At 37.1% G+C, this 22,640-nt stretch overlaps 1 protein-coding gene across 1 annotated transcript in view; it reads left to right on the forward strand.

Annotated features, from left to right (window-relative positions):
* Positions 1-10,949: 10,949 nt before the first annotated feature.
* LOC149836666 (exosome complex component RRP45B-like) overlaps positions 10,950-22,640 on the forward strand; it is a 33,861-nt gene continuing 22,170 nt past the window's right edge. The window contains exons 1-4 of the mRNA XM_090005508.1: positions 10,950-11,065; positions 12,258-12,369; positions 12,556-12,581; positions 12,736-12,945. Coding sequence (XP_089861634.1) covers positions 10,959-11,065; positions 12,258-12,369; positions 12,556-12,581; positions 12,736-12,945 — 455 coding nt within the window. The 5' untranslated portion in view covers positions 10,950-10,958. The remainder of the gene's footprint in view (positions 11,066-12,257; positions 12,370-12,555; positions 12,582-12,735; positions 12,946-22,640) is intronic.

Genomic DNA, 22,640 nt, shown 5'->3' on the forward strand with positions numbered 1-22,640 from the left:
CTTCTCTGTAAGCGCACTATGCTACCTACATAATAAAGTTTCATTCATTAATAAATAAGTATATTACGTTATTTATAAAATTTAGATCCACTTGCTTTATTTATAAAATTTGGTTAGTATACACAACTTTGTACTCCAAAGGGCCTTTCCTATGGAATGACCATACCTTCTTTCATCTAATTCATCTTTGTTTTGTCCTTTACGTGACTTGCTCTACATAGCTATACGTGAAAACCCATGATTGGGTCACGACTAAGGGGCCTTCTAGTAGATATATGCTCATATATCCAAACTTGTAAGGATCAATATACAGATTAATACATCGATTAGTATATCAAGGATCACAAATTTATGTTTTTATATAAATAAAATCCAAACAATGAATCAATTTTCGTACATAAAAAAAAAACATGATATTTTTTTCTTTCCTGCTTCAATTGACTCAAACTTGCATATAGGTGTACAAGTGAAGCTTTTTCTCATGCAGATTTATCGACATGATTCAGGTCCTGCACGAGTTGCACATAGGATGCATGAATCTTCTTTCCACCAATGTCAATGAATGCACAAGTGCCAAATAAATAGATCAAGAAAGCCCTCAACTCCCTCTTTAGCCTATTATCTGTCTTCTCTCCCACACAGGGCCTCTTTCCCTTCAGTCTCCTTGCTTTATTGTTGTCATATGTTATCCTCAACCATGACAACTTTAGCCTATCACTTTCAAATCCATCAGTGGTTGCTTTTAATAAAACTTCGTACTTGTACTTGAAAATTTTGAACTAAGGTGCATTTACTAGCTCTATGTGGCATTTTAATCATGTGATGCATGTCACGTCTTCCAAGGTGATGGTCATCTCAAAATTGAAGAACTGAAACATGTTCATTGCGAGATTCCAAAATTGCATCATGAAATCTACGAGACTATGTCCAATAGTCTATGATGCAACTTCCATGAATCGTTGGAAGTGCACTTAATCCAGTCGATCCATGGCATTCTTCGATAGCACTAAGAACCACTCATGTGCTTGAAACCAATAGAACCTATGTGACAAGCATTATTGATCATCTACTATTTGTGGTTGTGGATCCTACAATGTCAATAGAATTTGTATGGAATCAATTACATATCACACATCAATCATTGAATATAACACTAAAATTGATTCATTTTAGTAGACTAGTTACAATTGCACGCATTAACAAGAATTTGCATGTAATCAGTTATAGATCACACATCAATAATTGAATATAAAACTAAAATTAATTTAGTAAACTAGTTACAACTGCACACATTAACAAAAATATTCATAGAATCAGTCACATATCATACATTAATTATTTAATATAACACTAAAATTGATTCATCTTAGTAGACTAGTTACAACTGTATACATTAACAATAATGTGCATCGAACCAATCACATATCACACATCAACATCTAAAACTACACATCAACAAAATACTGACCCACTATTACATATACATCAATCATTGAATACATGGTCATGAATTGCAATATTCAAATTGTCTCTCTTATAAACACGCTTCACACACACTCAATATCATAATTTAATCATTGAATATAACATTAAAATTGATTGCAAACATCTTACAAACATGCTTCACTATTCCATACACATTGATAGATTTAAAAAGTATGTGTCCGCTAGTACTGAACCCTGTGAACTGTTATGATCTCTTCGTAGGAGCATGCACTTCCTCCTTCATGAGATGATCTCCCCCCCTTCTCTACCATCTTTTCACTGTCATCCCCCCATCTCATTCCCTACCCTCTCACCAACCACACTCTCATTCTCCACCCCAGCCTTTACCTCCTTCATTCACTGAGGTTCTTTATCTACCCTCTCACCACCAACAACCTCACTCTCCACCTTAGCATTGACTTCTTTATTTGCTTGAGCCAGATCTTCTCTCTTCTTTGCACTCTCCTCCACCTTAACCCTATCATTCTTTCCTTGCTGATGTTCCTTTTATGCCCTCTCCACCTTCACGGTGTCTACTATATCCTTCTTCTCCATCTTATCATTGTTATTGTAGTTGGCTATGTCATCCAGTCGAGCTTGCAGGTTGGCAACTATTGAGGAATCCAAAATCAATGGCTTGTTACACTTCTTAACCACTGATTACTTACTAACAACCCTCTCTTTCGATGTTGCTTAGATGGAAGACATGATTATGGACACAAACGATTCAACTATTTTTGCAGCAAGATTTTTTCTTACTGAAGCCTACTTTTTTGGTGAATATGTGTGCGACTTTTTATTTGATCACAACAATCTCAGTCTCATCTTACTAATATTGTATTTTTTATGAATTATATTGGAAACCCATGCTCTTGACCACGGAGCAGGTTCCTTGTCTATCCATGTATTAACCTCTTTCGTATCTCATAATATGAAGCATCAACTAGCGAGTATTGTTTTTGAAAAAAAAAACAATATTCAAGATAAAACGATTTCACCATATTACACAAAGTTTATGATATAGAGGTTGAATTCAAATAACATTTCTGTAACATGTATATATCCTACCTCTTTCTTTAATCATGAAGTAGGTGTTGGTGCCTCTATGACAGTTTCTTCATTCGGCATCTTTATAATAAAGGATGAACAATCTCGTACACAACCAAAATTGATGATACAAGTAAACATGCGAGCAAAAGAAACCCACATGAAATCAAATTACAAAAAAAAAAGAATAAATCATTAAAAATGCAAACTTATTTTGAAAATCATGTCATTATTGTCTAGTCATCTTTATAATACAAGACAAACAACCAAATTCGAGGATAGAGACATACCAAAGTGGGCAAAAAACTTACATAAAATTAAATTAAACAAAAAAATATAATAAGCCATTGAATATGCAAAAATAACTTAAGACTCATATCCTTAACAAACGTCAAATTACAAACTCAAAATGATAAAAGATGTATGCTGACTAACCAAAGCTCCTCGACTGCAAAAAATAACAAAATTAATCTTAATGTATATAATATTAACCAAAAGACTACAAAATATAATCAAGTTGTTCAAGTGTCAAAGGACTCCTAGAATCTCACAAGACTACCAATAAACACTTCAAATTGACTCCAAATGAACTAAAAACAGTAAAGAAACACTGAGTTTTTAACAATAATCTCAATATTTTCAATGGAAATTATGTTAAAAATGTTGCACAACCACTCATAAGAATATTTTTGCAAGCAACTTTGGCATCATTATATGCACAAGTGAAATCTATCATAATGCATAGAAAAAAAAGAAGAAGCAATTCATGAATGTTAGAAACTCAAAACAATATGTTCCATGCAAAAAAAAATGTGTCGAGTTGAAGAAAAAATTATCAATGCTTGGGTCAGTTAGTTTAACATTTTTATGCCAGAGAAATGTTTAATTTACAGTTTGGTTTGTTCAATCAATATTGTCCTCTAAAACTCTTCAATATTAAGCAAAAAAGTGGGCAACAAAAACTCACATGAAATTAATATAAACAAAAAAATACAATAGCCTATTGAATATGAAAAATAACTTGAGAAACATGTCATTGTTTCACAAAATAGCTTATTCATGCCATTGTTTCAAAAAATAATCGATTCATGCTATTGTTTCAGAAAACAACAGATTCAATCATTACAAGGAGAGAAACTTATGCTTACTGAAATATCTCATTGTTGATGATGTGTCGAACGCTAAAAAAATCACATGATGTATAGTCGTGCGATGAAGATAATACAATAAAAATGGTACATCACCAAAAACACTTGTTGGGGACCACACAGGTTGGGAACTACAAAACCCTCGCTATAAACCCTAATTTCATGAAAAAATTATCCTCATATGTGAAACAGAACTTTAAAACATACAAAGCGTTACATTTAATGCCCGTACAATGGTTCACAAATATTACACAAGAGGATGAAGATATTCACAAAAATGGCATGAGAATATTTGTGAATCTCACGTGAATATGTGAATGTTCAGAATGTCTAAAACTGAGGTCAAAAGTTCCAAGTGTACGTGATGTTCGCGAGTCTTCTAGCATACGCCAAGAGTACATTCACATGATGAAATAAGGACATTTGCATCTTAATTATATTTATTTTGCATTAACATGAGTCTCGTATATAACACTTGCGAATATGGGACTTTTGCAAATGTTTGACTTTTGTGAATGTATATCCTGACATTAGTTAGTAAACATGCAAAGGTAAGGAGCATACGTCTTGTCGTTAAATAAGTTTTTAGTTAAAGAAAGTTTGCATGGAATCTACTAGGACCATCGTAAATATATGAAGTGAACCTATCGAGCTAAAACTTTTAAATTTTAGAAGGTTTACATAGGGCCTAAAAGCATCAGAAGATGTGCACATTTGATACGCTAATCTCCTTTGTTCGGATTCAATTTAGCCAGGTTCACAAATTATTTTATGTAGATTTCACAAGGTCCGCAAAATGTTTATATGAATGTCCTTGTTATTGAGATGTTGTGAGCTTCATATGACATATGTATCTATCGTGTGAACATCAACATGTTTGTTTGTGCGAAGGGTAAAATTGTTCTAAAAAGTCGAGAATCAAAATTTTGGGCATGTGGAGGAATTTGGAAAATTGTGAGGCATTTTTCAAAATCATGTCATTTTATAAGATCAATACAATCATTTTCCATTTTATCTTCATGACTTGACAAAACCTTAACCTGGTTATTAGTTATATGGGCGGGTTCGGGTCAACCCTGTCCTCGCTCCTACCCAAAGGCCTTTTTCAAAATCATGTCATTTTATAAGGTCAATACAATCATTTTCCATTTTATTTTCATGACTTGACAAAACCTTAACCCGGTTATTAGTTATATGGGCGGGTCCGGGTCAACCCTCTCCTGGCCCTCACCCAACCTGTTGACAACCCTAAGTAGTAAGTCCCACCGGGGTATGAAGATAGGGACGACATAGGGGGGATGAGTGAAACTGATTTGCAAGTTCCACAGTTGAATTTGTGATTATGAGTAGGGGTGGCAAAATCTGACATGACCCGCCAACCCGCTTCTTAGCCGGGTCCGGGTTTGGCTTAAACGGGTTTGTGTCGTAAACAGGCCAACCCGCCTAACCCGTTTATTAAATGGGTCGGGTTTGTGTTAGGGGTATGCCAACCCGCCAACCTGGCTGACCCGTTTATAAACGGGTTAGGCGGACGGGTCAACCCGTTTACCTGAACCCGACCCACCAACCCGCCCGCCAACCCGTTTGCCCGACCTGACCCGCCCGCCAACACGTTTGCCCAACCCGACCCGACCGCCAACCCGTTTACTCGTACCTGACCCGCCAACCTGTTTAGCCGACCCGCCCGCTAACCAGCCAACCCGTTTACCCGACCAGACCCGTTTATTAAAAGGGTTAACCGTGTCGTGTCGGGTTACCTGTTTAATAAACGGGTCAGGTTCGTGTTGAGGTATGCCCACCCGCCAACCCGACCCGATTGCCACCCCTAATTATGAGAGCCTTATGCTCATTTTATGTTGAATAGGCAAGATGTCCACTTATAATTAGGGTCTCTCTACTAGTGGCTAGGACTGCTAAAGGATCAGATGTGGTAGGATATCTGATCCCAGACCAATAATGTTTTTTTCAGATATGGATCCCTGAATAAGTTTTTTTACATGTAAATAAATTGTTTAGTTCTTTTGTTTTGTTGGATCCAGTATTACCACGTGTATTTGTGAATCAGATTCAATCTAACCTCTTCTGAATTGATTAAGATCTGGACCTGAATTTGGATCTACTGTTTGCATTTCATAATTGGATTCAGATATGACGGGATCTGGCCTGAATCAGATCCGTTTGCAACCCTACTAATCGCTGCTAGTCACCGAGTTCTTGTGATGTGGCAGGTGGGTGCCGTGTGAACACCATAACGTGATTCGATCCTGGGCCTTCAGCTTGACACAGGACCTCGCTGACCACACGTGTAACCACCGCAGTGGTCTTTTTAAAGCGTTTGTTGAACCGTACCGTGTTCACATTCACCCATCTTGCATGGACATGGATTTGGCAGTGGTCTTTTTAAAGCGTTTGTTGAACCGTACCGTGTTCACATTCACCCATCTTGCATGGACATGGATTTGGACTGAATTCAAATGGACCATACCCGACCTGTATCAGCAACAGGAGCTTTCCTCCAAAAATCTATGTCCCAAAGATACGCATACGATCTATGAGTATCAATTTAAAATTCCTTTTTTTTAGGACCCAACGACACAGATTGTTAAGGTTTAATCTATAAAAATCGTTTTTGATATTTGAATACATAAACATGCATTTTCGGTTAAAATATATAAAAAATGATTAAAATTAATTAAAATTGTTAAAATAATATACATATGTGTCGATGCCCGTGTCCTGCCCAAGCATGTCCGGTCGTGTCCTGTTAGATAAGGAAAAAGCGTGGTATTCCAAAACGCTGCTTAGAACGGCTATAATACCATCACACTTTTGAAACAAAACCAAATTATCGTTTAGCAGTTTAGCTGAAAATATTGTGGTTTATTGAGATGTTTATACCCGGCTAATATCGTTAAAACATTGGCCAATTTAAACTTTCATATCATTTAATGCTGGTGCTCTCTTACATATTATTATAATTTCAATTTACCGGCCTTTTCCGAGATTTTGCCGATAAAAAGAATGTTACCAAAATCGACCTGAATTGGCTCATTTAGATCGAATCGGTTCCCTTCTTAGGGGTCGATTCGATCCCCTGTAAAATCAGCCGAGTTTTTGTCTCCCTGAATCGTAACAAAATCCCGGCCTGGCGCCCCTAATCTCAATTCAAGATCGGAGCGATGTTTCCATTTTTTCAAAAATCTCACAACATTGGATAGTTAAGACCCTATGGAAAAAAGTAAATGTATCATGAGAAATTTGTGAATTCCTCCTCTAACCGAGAAAATCTGAACGGAAATTTCAAAGTTCCGATAGATGTAGCTTTTGGCAGGCATGAAGGATTACATGAACTAGACCCAGTCCATAATCGGTAAAAAATACTTTTTATCTTTTTTATATTGAAATATCACTGGTGGTCTTAATCAGAACTGGTGTCAGCCCTGGGTCTGGTATGAAATTTTATAACCCATACCCAGCTTCATTTACTAAACAGACCCTTTAGATCCGCTTTGGTTTATAATTGGTTCTCCTTTTTATCACCAATATCCAGGCCTCCAATAAAAAAAAATTAGAGAAATATGAGACTCCAATGAAATATGCCTGGATAACTGTTTAGTTATATACACTGTCTGTCTCAAGCCTGGATAACGGAGGAGGGTTGCGGTAGGCCAGTGACAGCCAGCGTAAAAACTTAGTCACACCCTATGAATATGAACCAATATGCGAATTTCATTGGGGTGTTCCCTACTAAGCGACGCTCTGGACTCTATAGGCCAGGATGCAGTGATAAGTGGGCAAGGGTAGCTAGAACATTGCCCAGAAGCGATGCGTCAAACCGGTGCCCGGAGGTGGGGTCAAATAGGCAAGGGTTCCCGCACTTTGTTGGACGGGTGAGAGTAAAAAAGATAGTTCAAGACCATGCAATTAGGTTAGCCACTTGGAACATAAGGTCTTTAACTGGTAAGTTGGTAGAGTTAGTAGATGTTATATGTAGGAGAAAGATTGATATTTTATGTTTACAAGAGACCAAATAGCTAGGTGAGAAAGCAAAAGTGATACAAGCTTGGGGATTTAAGATTTGGTATTCAGAAATACATAAGAATAGGAATGGAGTTGGGATTGTTATTAGTCGTGAGTTTATAGATAATGTAGTTGAGGTCTGTAGGAAGGGGGATAGGATTATACTTATTAGATTAGTAGTAGGTACAGATATTATTAATTGTATTAGTGTTTATGCCCTTCAATTGGGTTTAGACGATTTCATTAAGCGTCAATTTTGGGAAGATTTAGGCAGAGTAGTACAAGGGATATCTCATGGAGAAAAGATTTTCATCGGCGGAGACCTTAATGGACATGTAGGCATTAGTAGGGATGGATTTGAGAGTATCCATGGAGGCTATGGTATAGGAGAAAGAAACGAAAGTGGAGAAAAAAATTAGATTTTGGTTTATCCTATGATTTGATCTTAGCCAACACGTGGTTTAGGAAGAGGGAGTCTCACCTAGTAACATTTAAAAGTAGGGTTAATAAAAGTCAAATAAATTTTTTCCTACTCATAAAGAGAGATAGGGGTTGTTGCATCGATTGTAAGGTTATACCTGGAGAAAGTGTAGCTACACAACATAGAGTCTTAATTTTAGATCTTAAAATTAGAAAATGCCACAAAAGGGATAGACATAAGATAGATCCGAGAATTAAGTGGTGGGCACTGAAATGAGCTAAACAAGGAATGTTTGTAGAACAGGTAGCTAAGGAAGCTAATTGGTGTCTCGAGAAGGATGCATAATCAATGTGGAATAAGATAGTGGGTTGCACGCGAAAGGTGGCGAAGGAGGTTTTGGGTGAGTCTAAAGGCGGTGCACCGCTAGGTAAGGATACATCATGGCGGAAAGAAGATGTCAAATTAGCTATTAAGGTTAAAAGAGAGTGTTGTAGAAATCTAAGTAAGAATCGTGATAATGAGAATTTGGAGAAGTATATGGTAGCAAAGAAGGAAACTAAAAAAGTAGTTCGAAACGCGAGGGATAAGGTATATAAGGAGGTCTATGACAAGTTGGATACCAAGGAGGGCGAAAAGGATATTTATAGGCTTGCAAATATGAGAGATATGAAATCGAGGGATCTGGGTATGGTTAGATGTATCAAAGATGAAACACAAAGGGTTTTAGTTAAAGATGAGGATATTAAAGGGAGTTGGAAAGATTATTTTGATAAGCTATTTAATGGAAGGCATGCCCAGGATCTTGGAGACTTCTCCATTCCTTTTCATGAGATGAATAGTGACTTCATGCACAAGATTCAAAAGAAAGAAATTGCAGAGGCCTTGAAGAAAATGCAATCCAGAAAGGCAGTTGGCTCGGATGGTATACCTATCGAGGCTTGGAAATGCATGGGTGAGAAAGGTTTAGTATGGTTGGCAAATCTTTTTAACAAGATTTGGCGGACAAATAAGATGCCTAATGAGTGAAGGAAGAGTACTTTGGTGCCTCTATATAAGAATAAGGGTGATATACAAGATTGCACAAACTATCGTGGTATAAAACTCATGAGTCATACTATGAAACTTTGGGAGAGGGTGATTGAGTCTAGGTTGAGGAAGGTTGTAATGATATCGAAGAATCAATTTGGTTTTATGCCTGAAAGATCAACTATGGAAGCTATACATCTTCTTAGACAACTTATTGAGAGATATATAAAGAGAAACAAAGATTTGTATATGTTTTTTATTGATTTGGATAAGGCATACGATAGAGTACCTAGGGATGTTCTCTAGTGGACAATGATGAAGAAAAGTATCTCTCTCAAGTACATTAGTATAATTAAAGATATGTACGAAGGAGTAGTAACCAATGTCCGCACTTGTAGAGGGGTGACAAACAATTTTCCTATAACAGTTGGGTTACATCAAGGATCTGCATTAAGCCCTTTCCTTTTTGCTATAGTGATAGATGAACTGACAAGATCAATTCAAGAAAATGTGTCGTGGTGTATGTTGTTTGTTGATGATATTGTTTTGATTGATGAGTCTAGAGCTGAGGTTAATGCTAAGTTAGAATTATGAAAACAAACTTTGGAAGCAAGAGGTTTTACGTTGAGTAAGAGTAAGACAAAATATATGGAATGTCGGTTTAGTAAGCAATGAAGTAGTGATGAGAGTGTAGTGACGCTTGGTGAACAAGAAATAGCGGTGGATGACTGTTTCAAATATTTGGGATCTATCATTCAAAAGAATAGAGAAATTGATTGGTGGATGAAATGGAAAAGTGCAACTGGATTGTTGTGCGATCGTAGAGTGCCATTGCGATTGAAGGGAAAGTTTTATAGGACGACAATTAGACCCACTTTACTATATGGTACGAAATGTTGGGCTGCCAAGAGACATCATTTTCAAAAAATGAGTGTAACTGAGATGCATATGCTTCGATGGATGTGTAGAAAGACACTAAAAGATAAGATTCAGAACGAGGAAATACGTAAGAAGGTAGGCATTGCACCTATTGAAAATAAGATGAGTGAGAATCGTTTACGATGGTTTGGGCATATTTGACGAAGGCCTAATGATGCTCCGGTTAGAAGGATGGAGAAATGGGAAAATATATTAGTTAAAAGAGGTCGGTGTAAGCCTAAGAAGACTTGGATGTGGATGATAAGAAAGGTTATGAATGCTTTGAACCTCACCGAGGACATGACATTGGATAAAAATGATTGGAGGAGAAGGATTCATGTGGAGGACCCAAAATGATTTTCTTTTTGGTTCATATCGCCGACCCCAATTGTTTGGGATGAAGGCGTTGTTGTTGTTGAATGAAATATGCGTGGGCCTAACTTCTCTTGAGCCGGCCCTGGGTGGGGCCCGCGGAACCCCAGGTTTAGTGGCACACAAACGTGTCCCAAGACCCTAACCCTATAGTGTTTGCTACTGTTCTGATCCGGGTCAAACCCGACCCGTGGATACCCACAGGCGTGAGCACTGGGCGCGGCCTAGAGCAAAAAAGGAAAGCACTATAAAACGAACCCGAACTCCGACATCCCTTTCTTCCTTTCCGGCGGATGTGCTCCAACAGACGGTGGGCTTCTCTTGAGGTTTGGCTTCTTTTATTCATTCATTCGTCTTCTTCTTGTTCTGTTTTTTATTTCACTTCTGGTTTATCGATTCTGGCATTCTCATTGTGGAATACAAGGTCGAGTCTATTCGTGTTCGTTTTTTGCTGCGTTTTTCAATTGAATGGTCGATAGGTGGAGTGAATCGTGGAGCAACGATTGGCGAACGCTTGGCATATGACCGTGAACGAGAAGAAGTTCATCGAGACCGCGCTGGTTTCGGACCTAAGGATCGATGGACGCCGCCCCTTCGATTACCGCCGGTTGTCGATCAAGTTCGGGAGGTGAGTGCTCTCCAGCAGGGTTGTTTTCATCATGCTTTGGCGCCTGCAATTTTTCTCTGTTTTGATAGTGGTTTTGGTAGTGTAATTTGTAAGCTCTGTAGTAGGAAAACTATATCCCTGCTCCATTATGAGTATCCTATTGTTAACGAATTTGGGTTTCTATATTTCTTCCTGGTATAGAAAATCTGTGAACGTTAAAGGGTTGGTTTCTTTTGTGTTATTTCAGTGGGTTATGAAGGTAATCAGCCAACAACGAAATTCGCCGGAAATGTAGTTTGCATTTCATCGCATCATTGTAAATAAAGAAGTATCCAAACCGCAACAATCCGAAGAGAAACTAAGAAAAAACCTCTTTTGGATGTTAAATAATGTGACAGTCCTTATAGTACCCTAAGAGACCTTGATGGATTCACTCAACACAAGGAACTTTCACAGCAGAGGTTGTGCTGTGAGATCGTTTGGAACATTGTAGAGAAGTTGAAGAGTGAAGGTCTGTCAAAATAAAAAGCAAAACGGGGGGACAAAGTGTTAATCGCTACTTTAGGTTATGACGTGTGATCTCTGTGCTGGATCATGCGTCTCTAGCAAATCAGTCTTCCTTATCTAGCAACTTATAAACTCAGATGCACATGCACATGTTTTTGTACTTATAATTGTATCTGTTTTTCAAATTAAAGTTGTAAAACAGTGTAAAGAAAATTGTATTTTTGATAATATTGGTTATGTGCATACATAGTTACATACATATTTTACTAAAGGTACATATATAGCAGCATTCATGTATATGAACTTGCATAGCAATCCTACTTAAGGAAGAATACCTTTACGATTAAAGATGTGAGCTGGATATTTGGATGCCAAAAATACCCTTTTCGGAACTGGTACCGGCCGAAAAAGCCCACACTCTTCAAAAGTGCAATTAATAGACTCACTTATGCTTCTGAAGCAGACCTGCATGATGTAAAATCACTAAAATAACAATATGTAGCCAATCCTCGGTCTGTTGAATGATGATTGGTTCATCATTTTATTGATGTAAGGCAGTTAACAGGCAGACCTCTTTAAGGTAACAGTATACATAGTTTTATCAGTCTGATTTTGGTACTGGAAGCAAGTCTGTGAATTCAAATTAGCTCGAAGAAGGTAAACACTCAGACTATGCTTGACTCTTAAAGTCCTCATTCACCCACAGAAGCTTTGCAAAGAAATGGCCACAAACACGACAGACTGATGACAAGGTGGATGATCTAAATGAGAACTTGTATTGCCCTGCGAGCAAGGCAACTGGTCAATACAATCATCAGGTATCAAACAGCTCTAGCATTGTGCTTGCATCGAGGAAATTGGTGTTGAGTACAGTTCCTTATTGTACATTAAGGCACAAATTGTTACGGTCTTGATGCATCAGAAAATCCTGCTTTTAGTTTTAGCTATATCCTGTCCTGTTTTTAAGTTATGGTCCTTCACATTTTGTTTCAATTTTGTTTCAGATACGGTCTAATCTTCCGTGTTGGAGGTACCTCGTGTTGCTATATATAAGCATTTACATAGTCCTCCTCTGTTCCCTCTGTATTTAATGCTTGCTGTTTTCTTTATCAGATTTATTCCTTGGCAAATTGAATGTAAGGTTCTTTATAAATTGACTTATTATTTTATGTTGGGACCTGTAGGAATGATGGTATGGCTGAGGTGCAGCTTGGTCAAACACATATAATGGCCTTTGTGACTGCTCAGTTGGTCCAACCTTATCGAGATAGACCTAATGAAGGCACTCTTTCAATATTTATTGAATTTTCGCCAATGGCTGATCCTTCATTTGAACCAGGGCGTCTTGGGGAAGCTGCTGTAGAACTGGGGCGTGTAATAGATCGTGGCCTTAGGTCTGATTTTTTCCCTCCCTCATAATGATTTCATTTGGGACATCAACATGCCAAAGTTAGATTTTTCCATGTATAAAGAAACTTCATGGTGTCCATAGTTGTCAAACTCGTGACTCGGTCTTGGATCGCCCGACCCCTGACTCGCGGGTTAGCGGGTCAACTCACTAACTCGGACGGATTAATACCTAAAATTTTTGTGTTTTTTGGTAATACTTTAAATATTGAATGTAACACTATGTTTCTATAATGTGAATGCAAATAATCAAACTCCAAGTGGCAAATTCACTAAATCAAAGCATAAACGAACAAAACTACAAAATATCTGGGCGAGAGAGAGAGAGAGAGAGAGAGAGAGAGAGAGAGAGAGAGAGAGAGAGAGAGAGAGAGAGAGAGAGAGAGAGAACCTGGCTATCGGTAGTGCTGGTGGTTGTCGGCGGTTGTCGCTGACGTCGTTGACAAAGAGAGATGCTAGGGCTCGTCTGGACTCCAGAGCGAGAAAACGAAAGGTCTTGACTGTCGAGACCATTCGAAAAAGGTTTTTATTACCTTAAAATCGATTTGCCTCAGAATGAACCGGTACAAATCCCGGTTTGACTCAATGAATCGGGTCAGAACTGGTTGGTGTAGTCTTAGTTCTGAATTGACGAGTTGCTGAGTCCATGTGTAAAACCCACAAAATTTTGATAATTATCAAAATAAATAAATGTTAAAATTCTGCAAAATAAATACGGTAATGTGATATGGATTTGATCCAAATGGATCTTGTATCCAAACTGGATCAAATGGTTCCAGTATTTGGATTCGGATATGACGAATGGATTTAGATCCTGGATGGATTTGAAACCCAATTAGAATCCAATTGGATCTCAATGGATCCAAATATGGTCGAATTTCAATCAAGATCCGGAAATGTAGTTAGAAAGATTAGAAGATCTAAAATATAATTTTCGATCCAACTGGTATTTGAGACTCATCAAAAAACAAATTCGTATATAAAAGAATTAATAAAGACCCATACTGCAACTAAGTTGAAATCGACACATTGGTGAGGTTCGTTGCCTCTAAGGGAGGAGAACTCTGATTCGAATCCTCTAACGTGCCAAAATTTTGCTAAAGACGTCAATTTTTCAATGAAGACAATCTGCCTATAAGAGGTTAATAGAATAATGTTGCAAGAGTTTGCAATGAAATCAACTATAGCGCACTGGTGGGGCTCGTTACCCCTTAGGGAGGAGAACCCCAGTTTAAATCCCTCGGTGCGCCAGGGATACTTTTTGCAGAAATACTTTATAACCAACGATTTTTTTTTAGTAACTCCTCATTAAAGTGACTTTAATAGGAAAACACGTTTTCAAGGTAAGAGGGGGCTCGACGAATTTCCCAAAGGGGAAACCCAACCATTTTTCTTTGGTAAGGCTTCCATTCCCACGAATTTTGAAAAGGAAGGGGGGTATTACAAGGGGCATTGAATGAGGGAGGACGGTTTCAAGAAAAAAAAAACGGAAGGAGAAGGGACTTTACAAAAATCGAGTTTGAGGGGTTTCAGCTTCCTCTCTTCACGTTTTTTTCCTATTTCAGCCATTGACACCATTCCCTCTCTCTCTCTCTCTCCCCTCTCTAAGCCCACCAAAGACCCTTATTGTTGTTGTGTGGATCTTCTTTCCTCACCTTAAGTGAAGCTCCAACCGAGAAGGAAGGAAGCAAAGTCGTCCACGGGCTCGATTCTCCGAACCAAGGTAAGGGGTATTATGTCTGTATGTATGTGCTTGATGCCGTGTAGTACTAGTACGTTGCATCCCTCTCGGATATAAGCGGGGAAAACATACATTTTTGCAGCCTTGGGCCTTAGCCATGACTGTTTTCAGATTTGGTTAAACCATTGCGTGTGGTTGTACTTGAACCCACCAAATCGTAGACCATCTGGAATAAGCATAGATGGATCCAAACCTCTAGATGAACATGCAGATCTAGAGAAAATGCGGATTTGCATAGTCAATGAAGTCTAGAATAATTTTTGCATACAAGCGATCTAGACCTCCAGATTGAATCTGCATCCTCAACCAGTTTTGATATTTAATAGGTCTCTATGTATACTCGAGATAGGAAACTATCGATGCATGTGGAAAAAAAATATGTATATATACCTGTATTGCCTTGATTTGATCATTTGATTATCCCTATCCAATCTGTTCATATAATTTTTTTTGACTGGTGCGATTTATAAAACCAGATTCACACATGTTGTTGTCATGTTTTTATTGCACAGTTAAAATAATAATAATACACCCTTGAGTCCATTACCTGACTATTTGTATCTAACCTGTTCAAATAAGTTTTTGAATTGTCCTATCTGTAAAGAACCACATTCATGCATATTGAGTTGTTCATAGGGAAAATGTTGAATCGGTTTGGATGGGCGGATAAAACTAGAAGTCACACATATTGATTTGTTCATGTTGGAAAGAACATTATTTTCTATTTGTAAAAATATAATGTGATCATATTATGAAGCACGTCAATTTATGTTTATAAAGAAGGGACATTAAATTATGTTACATGCGTGACCACGACATAGCCGAGATTGTTGATTTATAGACATTGGTATATATATATTAAAGTTGTTTTGGATTTCATGCACATTCAGTTATCTTTTTGGCATATTAGCAAACTGACATAAGACAGTGAATGTTTATACATGATAGTGGTATTTGAATCATCCTTTTTGAATTTTGTATACACTGATTGACCTGCTGCATTATTCTTAGAAATATCAAAAAAAAAATTCCTCAACTGTGGGTATGCCTTTTCATGTAATGTGCTGGATTGTTTAAGCACCATTTCAAAATTGGTTTTCTTTTGAGCTATTATATAGGAAGTGGTACTAGAGTGCCACGTTAAATATTTTAAACATGGGTATATATTGGTGCGGAGAATGGGTAGGGGTCGGTTTGACCCCCGTCTCGTGTTCGGGTGTATTCGCAAACATGGACGGACCAGACCATTGTGGTCAATCTGCCCTGCTGACCCGGGTTGATCTGATGTGGTCCGAGGAAGGCGGGCGCTGCTGGCATTGCTGGGTGATGTCGGCACTGCAGGTGTGCTGTAGGCCACAGCTAGTGGCTGGCTGCAGACCGATAGGGGTCTGTCATGGCTGCAGACCTATATATGTATATGAGTTTAAAAAGGGCAAACCGCTGGGACTGACTATGCACGGTAGGTCGCCTCTGTTCGGGTGGCTAAGTGCCTGTGAACATGGCAAACTGGGTCTGCTGCATGGAGTCGAAAGGCAGCTGCCGCTGCACCCTTGTAGACACAACAAACTGGGGTCAAACGATCCCAGCTCCTCACCAACCGTCGATGACTAGTAGGGTATGCTACCCTGTTCACCCGCCTGTGGTGGCAGCCACGAAATATTGGCTTGTCAATGTCTCATTACAACCTAGGTATGGTCAAAAGATAAAATTTTCATGGTAAAATATTTTAAGAGATAAAAATGTCGCTACGGCCTTGCATGACCCTTATAATGCCATGGAAGCACTTATGAAGAGTCATATGCCATGAGGGTGTACAAACAATGGGGTACGAAAGCGTACACCCTAACCCAGAGAAGAAAGTAAAATACAAAATAAACAAAGTATATATATTCAAAATGAATTATATAGGTCTCAAACGGCGAGTTCCAAATTAACACAAACAATGATTGTTAATTTGTCGCATATGATTGAAGATGCATAAGTTCAACTAAATACATATCAAGAATGCATGATCTTGACCATGACATAGATAAAGGTGAAAAATATGATAGTAGTGAGTATCATTTCATGCCGAATAATAAATGCGAGAATATGTTTGCAAAGTTAGTTCAATTTACTATTTTCAAGAGAATGCATTATTTCATGGAATGTTTGTTTTCTGGAACCTGTAACATAAGAACTATAAGGTTAGTTCCGTTGCATTTACTTTGAAAATCCCCAAGCATGATCGAGTCTCACTGACTATTGTTCATCGCACACATGGGATTATGTATCCTTTTCATGTAAGTGTCTTGACTATGGATCTAATTATAAAATGCTCATCTCATATATGAATTGGTTATAGAATTGAATTCTCGTAAAGGGTTGTCATGTACTCAACCGGGTAGCGGTTATGTGTGAAAACCCGTTAAAATTGATAGAGTGATGCATACTTTATTATTCGGGCCATTAGATTATTGGAATGAGTGTGCTTGCATGTTCTCGCAAAAATGCAATTTTTATCTCATACATATGAAAATAATGTTATGCCATTATTCTTGTATATTGGGATAATTTTTTTTCTGTTTTTCAGTAAGGTATTGTAAGTTTTTTTTTTCTAAATATAATCTCCACTAGTATGTCTTATTTTTATTGGGGAAGAGGATCATGGATTACACATCTAGCTATTTCTCTTTTTCCTTGTGGAAAATGGAAATGGATGAGTTTTCATGCCTCTACCTTTTCTTGCCAAAGCAAAACAGAAGGATTGAATGAAACTATAAATGTATAATGGCAGATGGACTGGGGTTCTCCATATTTTTGCCTATACCATTAACTGACTGCATCAAGAATCTAAAATTGGCCTTGCTGCTGATCAACAAAATGAAACAATATCGTGGGAGAGTTTAGTTGCTATTGCTAGTTATAATAGGATCAGTTGTATTAAATACTGTTCGATAGCTGCTTTTGGTTTTGGCAAAACAGATGATCAAATATACTATAGATGTGATTGAATCTGGTATAAACAAGTGATACCTTCTTAGGGTATGTGGATTGGAAACCTTACGTGGTTGCCCATGGTACCCTCGAGGACCTTGTATTGGTTGTCTATCAATCTTATCTGTTCATGAATAGGAACCAGATTATGGCATGACAAATGTCTAACTTTAATAAATGTGTACGCAGATAATATAGTAAAAGTGTCTCCTATAGAAAACATTTGTGCCTTCTGGCTTATGGAGAAGTCTAAGGCCTTTTCATGGCATAATTATAGACTGAAAAAGAGCTCATTGTTTGGGAAATTTAGATTTTTCAAAAGTGATATGGAAGTTATGTTTACTGCTTCAGGAAATAATTCTGGAATCATACAAGTCATGAATGAACTGTGTAAACTGGGGACAGAGGCCAATATTTTCATGTAAATTTGCTGAAGCTAACCTAATTCCCTCTCATATGAAATAGAGATTATTATGGAAACAATGGTTGATGGTGTCTTGGTGATTCACATGGCTTGATAGCAATGATAAGCTGTTCAAGGGAACATTACTGATTATCACCACGCTATTCAAAAGGAAACTGACATGTGCTCTCTCTAAACAGCCGGAATGTGACATTTCATGGATTGGTTCGGATAGACTGGGTTTTTTTTACTGTTATTTGTTGTTATTTCTGTCTACTTTTCTGTACTTGATGATATCTCATTGCTCTTTGCTGAAATAAAATTGTATTCATCTTACAAAAAGAAATTTTTTCCAGGGTCCTACATTGATATTTCGCTGGTAAGGGATCAAGGGAACTCAGAACCCTGTTAAGCTTCACTGGAGGGATGTTGATGCTATGCCTTTAGACTAAAGAGGATGCTCATCCTTAAGTACAGAATGCACATTCTTTCCTAACAAGCCTAAAGAAATAAACAGTACATTTAGTGTTTTGAAAAGAGTCTAGGATTAATGTAGTTTATGTCAGTGAATCCATGAAAAATTGACATTGACCTTGGTGCACACTGAATCCATGAAAAATGGATGTTGTCCTTGTGTAATGAAATAAGAGTCCACAAATAGATGTCACTAAGGGCTACACAATTACAAATGTGTGGACAAATACAAAAAGCCACTTATGGGCAAAAACAAAATCATGAAAGATAACACAAACACAAGCCACTCAAGGGCTACACCACATAAAAATAAATAATTTTATTATCTAAAAATTCTTAAGAAAAGCATAAGAATGTGTGGGTTAGCTCCCACCTATACACGAGACTAAGGGAGAGAGGGAGCTCAACTAGCCGTTGGGCTAGCCCGAACAACTATAAAAGAAATACAAAAGTGCCCCTAAGGGGAACTACCTATTACAATAAAATAATAAAAATAAAACAAAGAAAAATACAACAAAAGTATATACAAAAATACACAAATCCTTATAATATATATATATATATATTAACACATATACATATTAATATATATTTACAAAAAAGACATAAATTAACACTTCCCTTCCAACTTACGATGATATCACTGAAAGTTTGTCGAGGAAGTGAAATCAAGGAGACAGAAGCGCCTTGGTGAAGAAGTCGGCCAACTGATATTCCGATGAAACGTAGGGCAAGGTGATAGTCTTCTTTAAGTATTATTCGCGAACATAGTGGCAATCCATCTAAGTGTGTTTAGTTCTTTTATTAAATGTATGGTTGCCAACTATATAGATAGCGCTCTTGTTGTAACAACATAATTTTGAAGGTGTTTATAAATGAACCCCCATATTTTCAAGCAACCTTCCCAACCACACGATCTCTGATGTCGTAGTAGACATACCATGGTATTCAACTTTTGTTGATGATAAGGACATTTTCTGTTGCTCTTTGAACTTTCATGACACTAGTGAATCACCAAAAAAGATACAAAACTAGTAGTTGAGCATCTATCATTGGGATCTCCTCCCCAATCTGAATCAGAATATGCAATCAAGTGAGGAGGAAAAAGACAACAAAAGACCCTTAAAAACATAATTTTTTAAATATCTAATAATTCTCATCACAAAACTCATATGCACAGTAGCAGGAAAGTACTTGAACTGACCCGCAATATTTTATGCATGAGTTATGTCAGGTCGGGTAATTGTCAAATAAGTAAGCACTCTAATCATTCGACGATAAGGAGTGAGATCCTCCAGAGGTGATCCGTCATCTTCATCTTGGCATTGATTACTTCTAGAATGTTCGCCCTCTTTTCATAAGTAATTATAGACCTGTCAATAATCTCAGTAGCAAACTTGGATTGAGTTAGTAAATACCCACAAGTAGAATAAGCTACTTCAATTCCTAAAAAGAATATGAAAAACCCTAAGTCAGCCATTTTAAAGTTTTTTTAGAACACTTTTGATATAACTCCTTGTTTGTCCCCCCTCTAGTAATGATCATATCGTCAATATAGAGAAGTAAAACAACAATACCTGCATCACATTTCTTAACAAACATAACAATGTTAGTATAGCAAGATTTGTAACAAAGTTTAATCATAACAAAATTGAACCTATCATACCAGGCTTTAGGAGCCTCTTTTAAACCATACAACATTTTTCTTAAATGAAGTACCTTTCCAGATGAAACCTCAAATATAGGAGGTGGATTCATATAAACTTTTTGTTTTAGTTCAACATTTAAAAAGACATTTTTTACATCCATTTGATAAATGACTCATCCCTTAACAACAACCACAACTATGAGGGTTTTAACAGAGGTCATCCTAGTTACAGGTTCAAATGTTTCATCATAATCTATATCATACTTTTGTGAATAACATTTAGCCGCCTTGTATCTTTCTAAGGTTTCATTACTCTTGGTTTTAACTTTTTTAAACTCATGTACAACATATGGTCTTTTCATCTTTAGGTAGGTCTTTTATTTCTCAAGTTTTAGATTTCTCAAGAGCCTCTAATTCACCATTCATAGCATATATCCATTTTGAGTAATTTTTAGCTTGGTTGTATGAGGTAGGTTCAAAATAGGAAAGAATTTTAGCTAGACATGATCTATATTGAGGAGAAAATGATTCATATGACACAAATCTATGAGGTGGTTTAGAGACTATCAGATCTGCTAAAGGTACTTTGTTCTTGTGCCTCTAGATTGGAGTATCTTTTAGGGCACGAGGTTGTCTATCATTTCCTCGCCTACTATTTTGAATAATCATTGGTTCACTTCTAACCATGTCATTACTTTCATCAACCTAGATATTGAGTTGTGGTTCTTTATTAATAACATTATCAATCAAACATTCATCATTACTCTTAGGTAGCAATTCTAACAAGAACGAATAATCATTAGCTTTCTTAGGCACATTTTGATAAAAAAAACTTTTTTTCTATAAATGAGACATTCCTTGAAACATAAAGTTTATCATTTTTGAAATCATAACATCTAAATCCTTTTTGGTTTTCACCACATATAAGAAAAACACATAGTAATCGGAGAAAATTTTGTAAAGTTTTTCAAAGGGAGAAATATTTTGAAGTTTGGTAGAAGAGACTCTATTTATGAGATATACGATGGTAAGAGTAGTCTCGGCCCAAAATTCTTTTGGAGCATGTTTTGAAATAAAAAGAGTTCTATTGTTTTTCATTATGTGTCTATGCTTTCTTTTAGCCAACCCATTTTGTTGAGGTGTATTAGCATAAGATCTTTGATGCAAAATATCGTTAGTTTCTAAATATTCTTTGAAATCATTTGACATAAATTCTCCCTCTGAGTTCGAGCGAAGGATAGATATATTAGTTTTAAATAGGTTCTTAACAAGGTTGTGAAAAGTTTTAAAGATTCAAAAACTTCATATTTGTGCCTAAGAGAGTAAATCCAAGTTTATCTAGAATAATCATCCATAAAAATCACATAATAGACATAACCACCTTTTGAGACAATGGGAACCGGACCCCAAACATTTGAGTGCACTAATTCAAGTAGTTTAGTGGAGAGAAAATTCATTTTTTCAAAAGATAGAGTTTTCATTTTACCAATAATGCAACCAGTACAATAAAAGTTTTCATTACAATTTTTTTTGAAATAAGGTACATTGGATAATTTGGATGTGCTAGGATGTCCTAGCTTTTGATGCCACAAAAAGATATCCATATTTTGTACATTGTAACGAAAGGTGTCTTTTGGAATAATCAATCGATCCATGTAGTAGAGATCCCTCCCTATGGTCTTCCCTAATTTGCTTCTCGGACTGAAGATCATGCACCTAACATCGGTCCAATGAGAAAGATATACCACAATCATTGTCGGTAATTTGTGAAACGAAAAGTAAGTTCAGGTTAAGTTTTGGAACAAATCTAATTTTGGGAATGAAGATGTTTGAATTTTTTTTTAAATTCCCAATTCCTTTTATGTCAAGAGAAGAACCATCAACGTTTAAAACATGTCTTCAGTCGGCTAACAAAGAATCGTTTGGGATCATGTGAAAGGAGTCTTCGGAATCCAAGAACCAAGAAACCTTACCGTGAGGAGAGGAGGAAAAAACTGTGACACCCATGATGGAAGATGAGTTTTTGAGAAGCGGTTCTAGAACTTTCACCAATTGCGGCAATGTCATGGTTCCAATGGATTTGAAATCTCCATTAGTTCCATTCTTGTCATCTTGGGATGCATCTACTGACATCACCTTCCTCTCATCCCTTCTTTTGAACTTTGGGCAGTAGGGTTTGATGTACCCTAGTTCTCCACAACTATGGAAAATGCTCTTCTTTCTTCCATCAGCATTATGTGACCTCCCGAAATGAGTCTTGGTGAAATGAGGGGGTTTGTACGAATTTGTGTTGGCTTCGAGTCTAGAAATGACCAACACATTATCTTTGGTATCTTTGGATTTGAATGTTTTCAATCTTGTCTCCTCTGTGCATACTTCAACCAAAACTTCATGTAGAGGTGGAATTTTCTTGCGATAAATGATAGTGACCACACTTGTT

This window comes from Nuphar pumila, chromosome 5 (genome assembly GCF_984573655.1).
Source record: "Nuphar pumila chromosome 5, dmNupPumi1.hap1.1, whole genome shotgun sequence".
NCBI classification, from domain to species: Eukaryota; Viridiplantae; Streptophyta; class Magnoliopsida; order Nymphaeales; family Nymphaeaceae; genus Nuphar; species Nuphar pumila.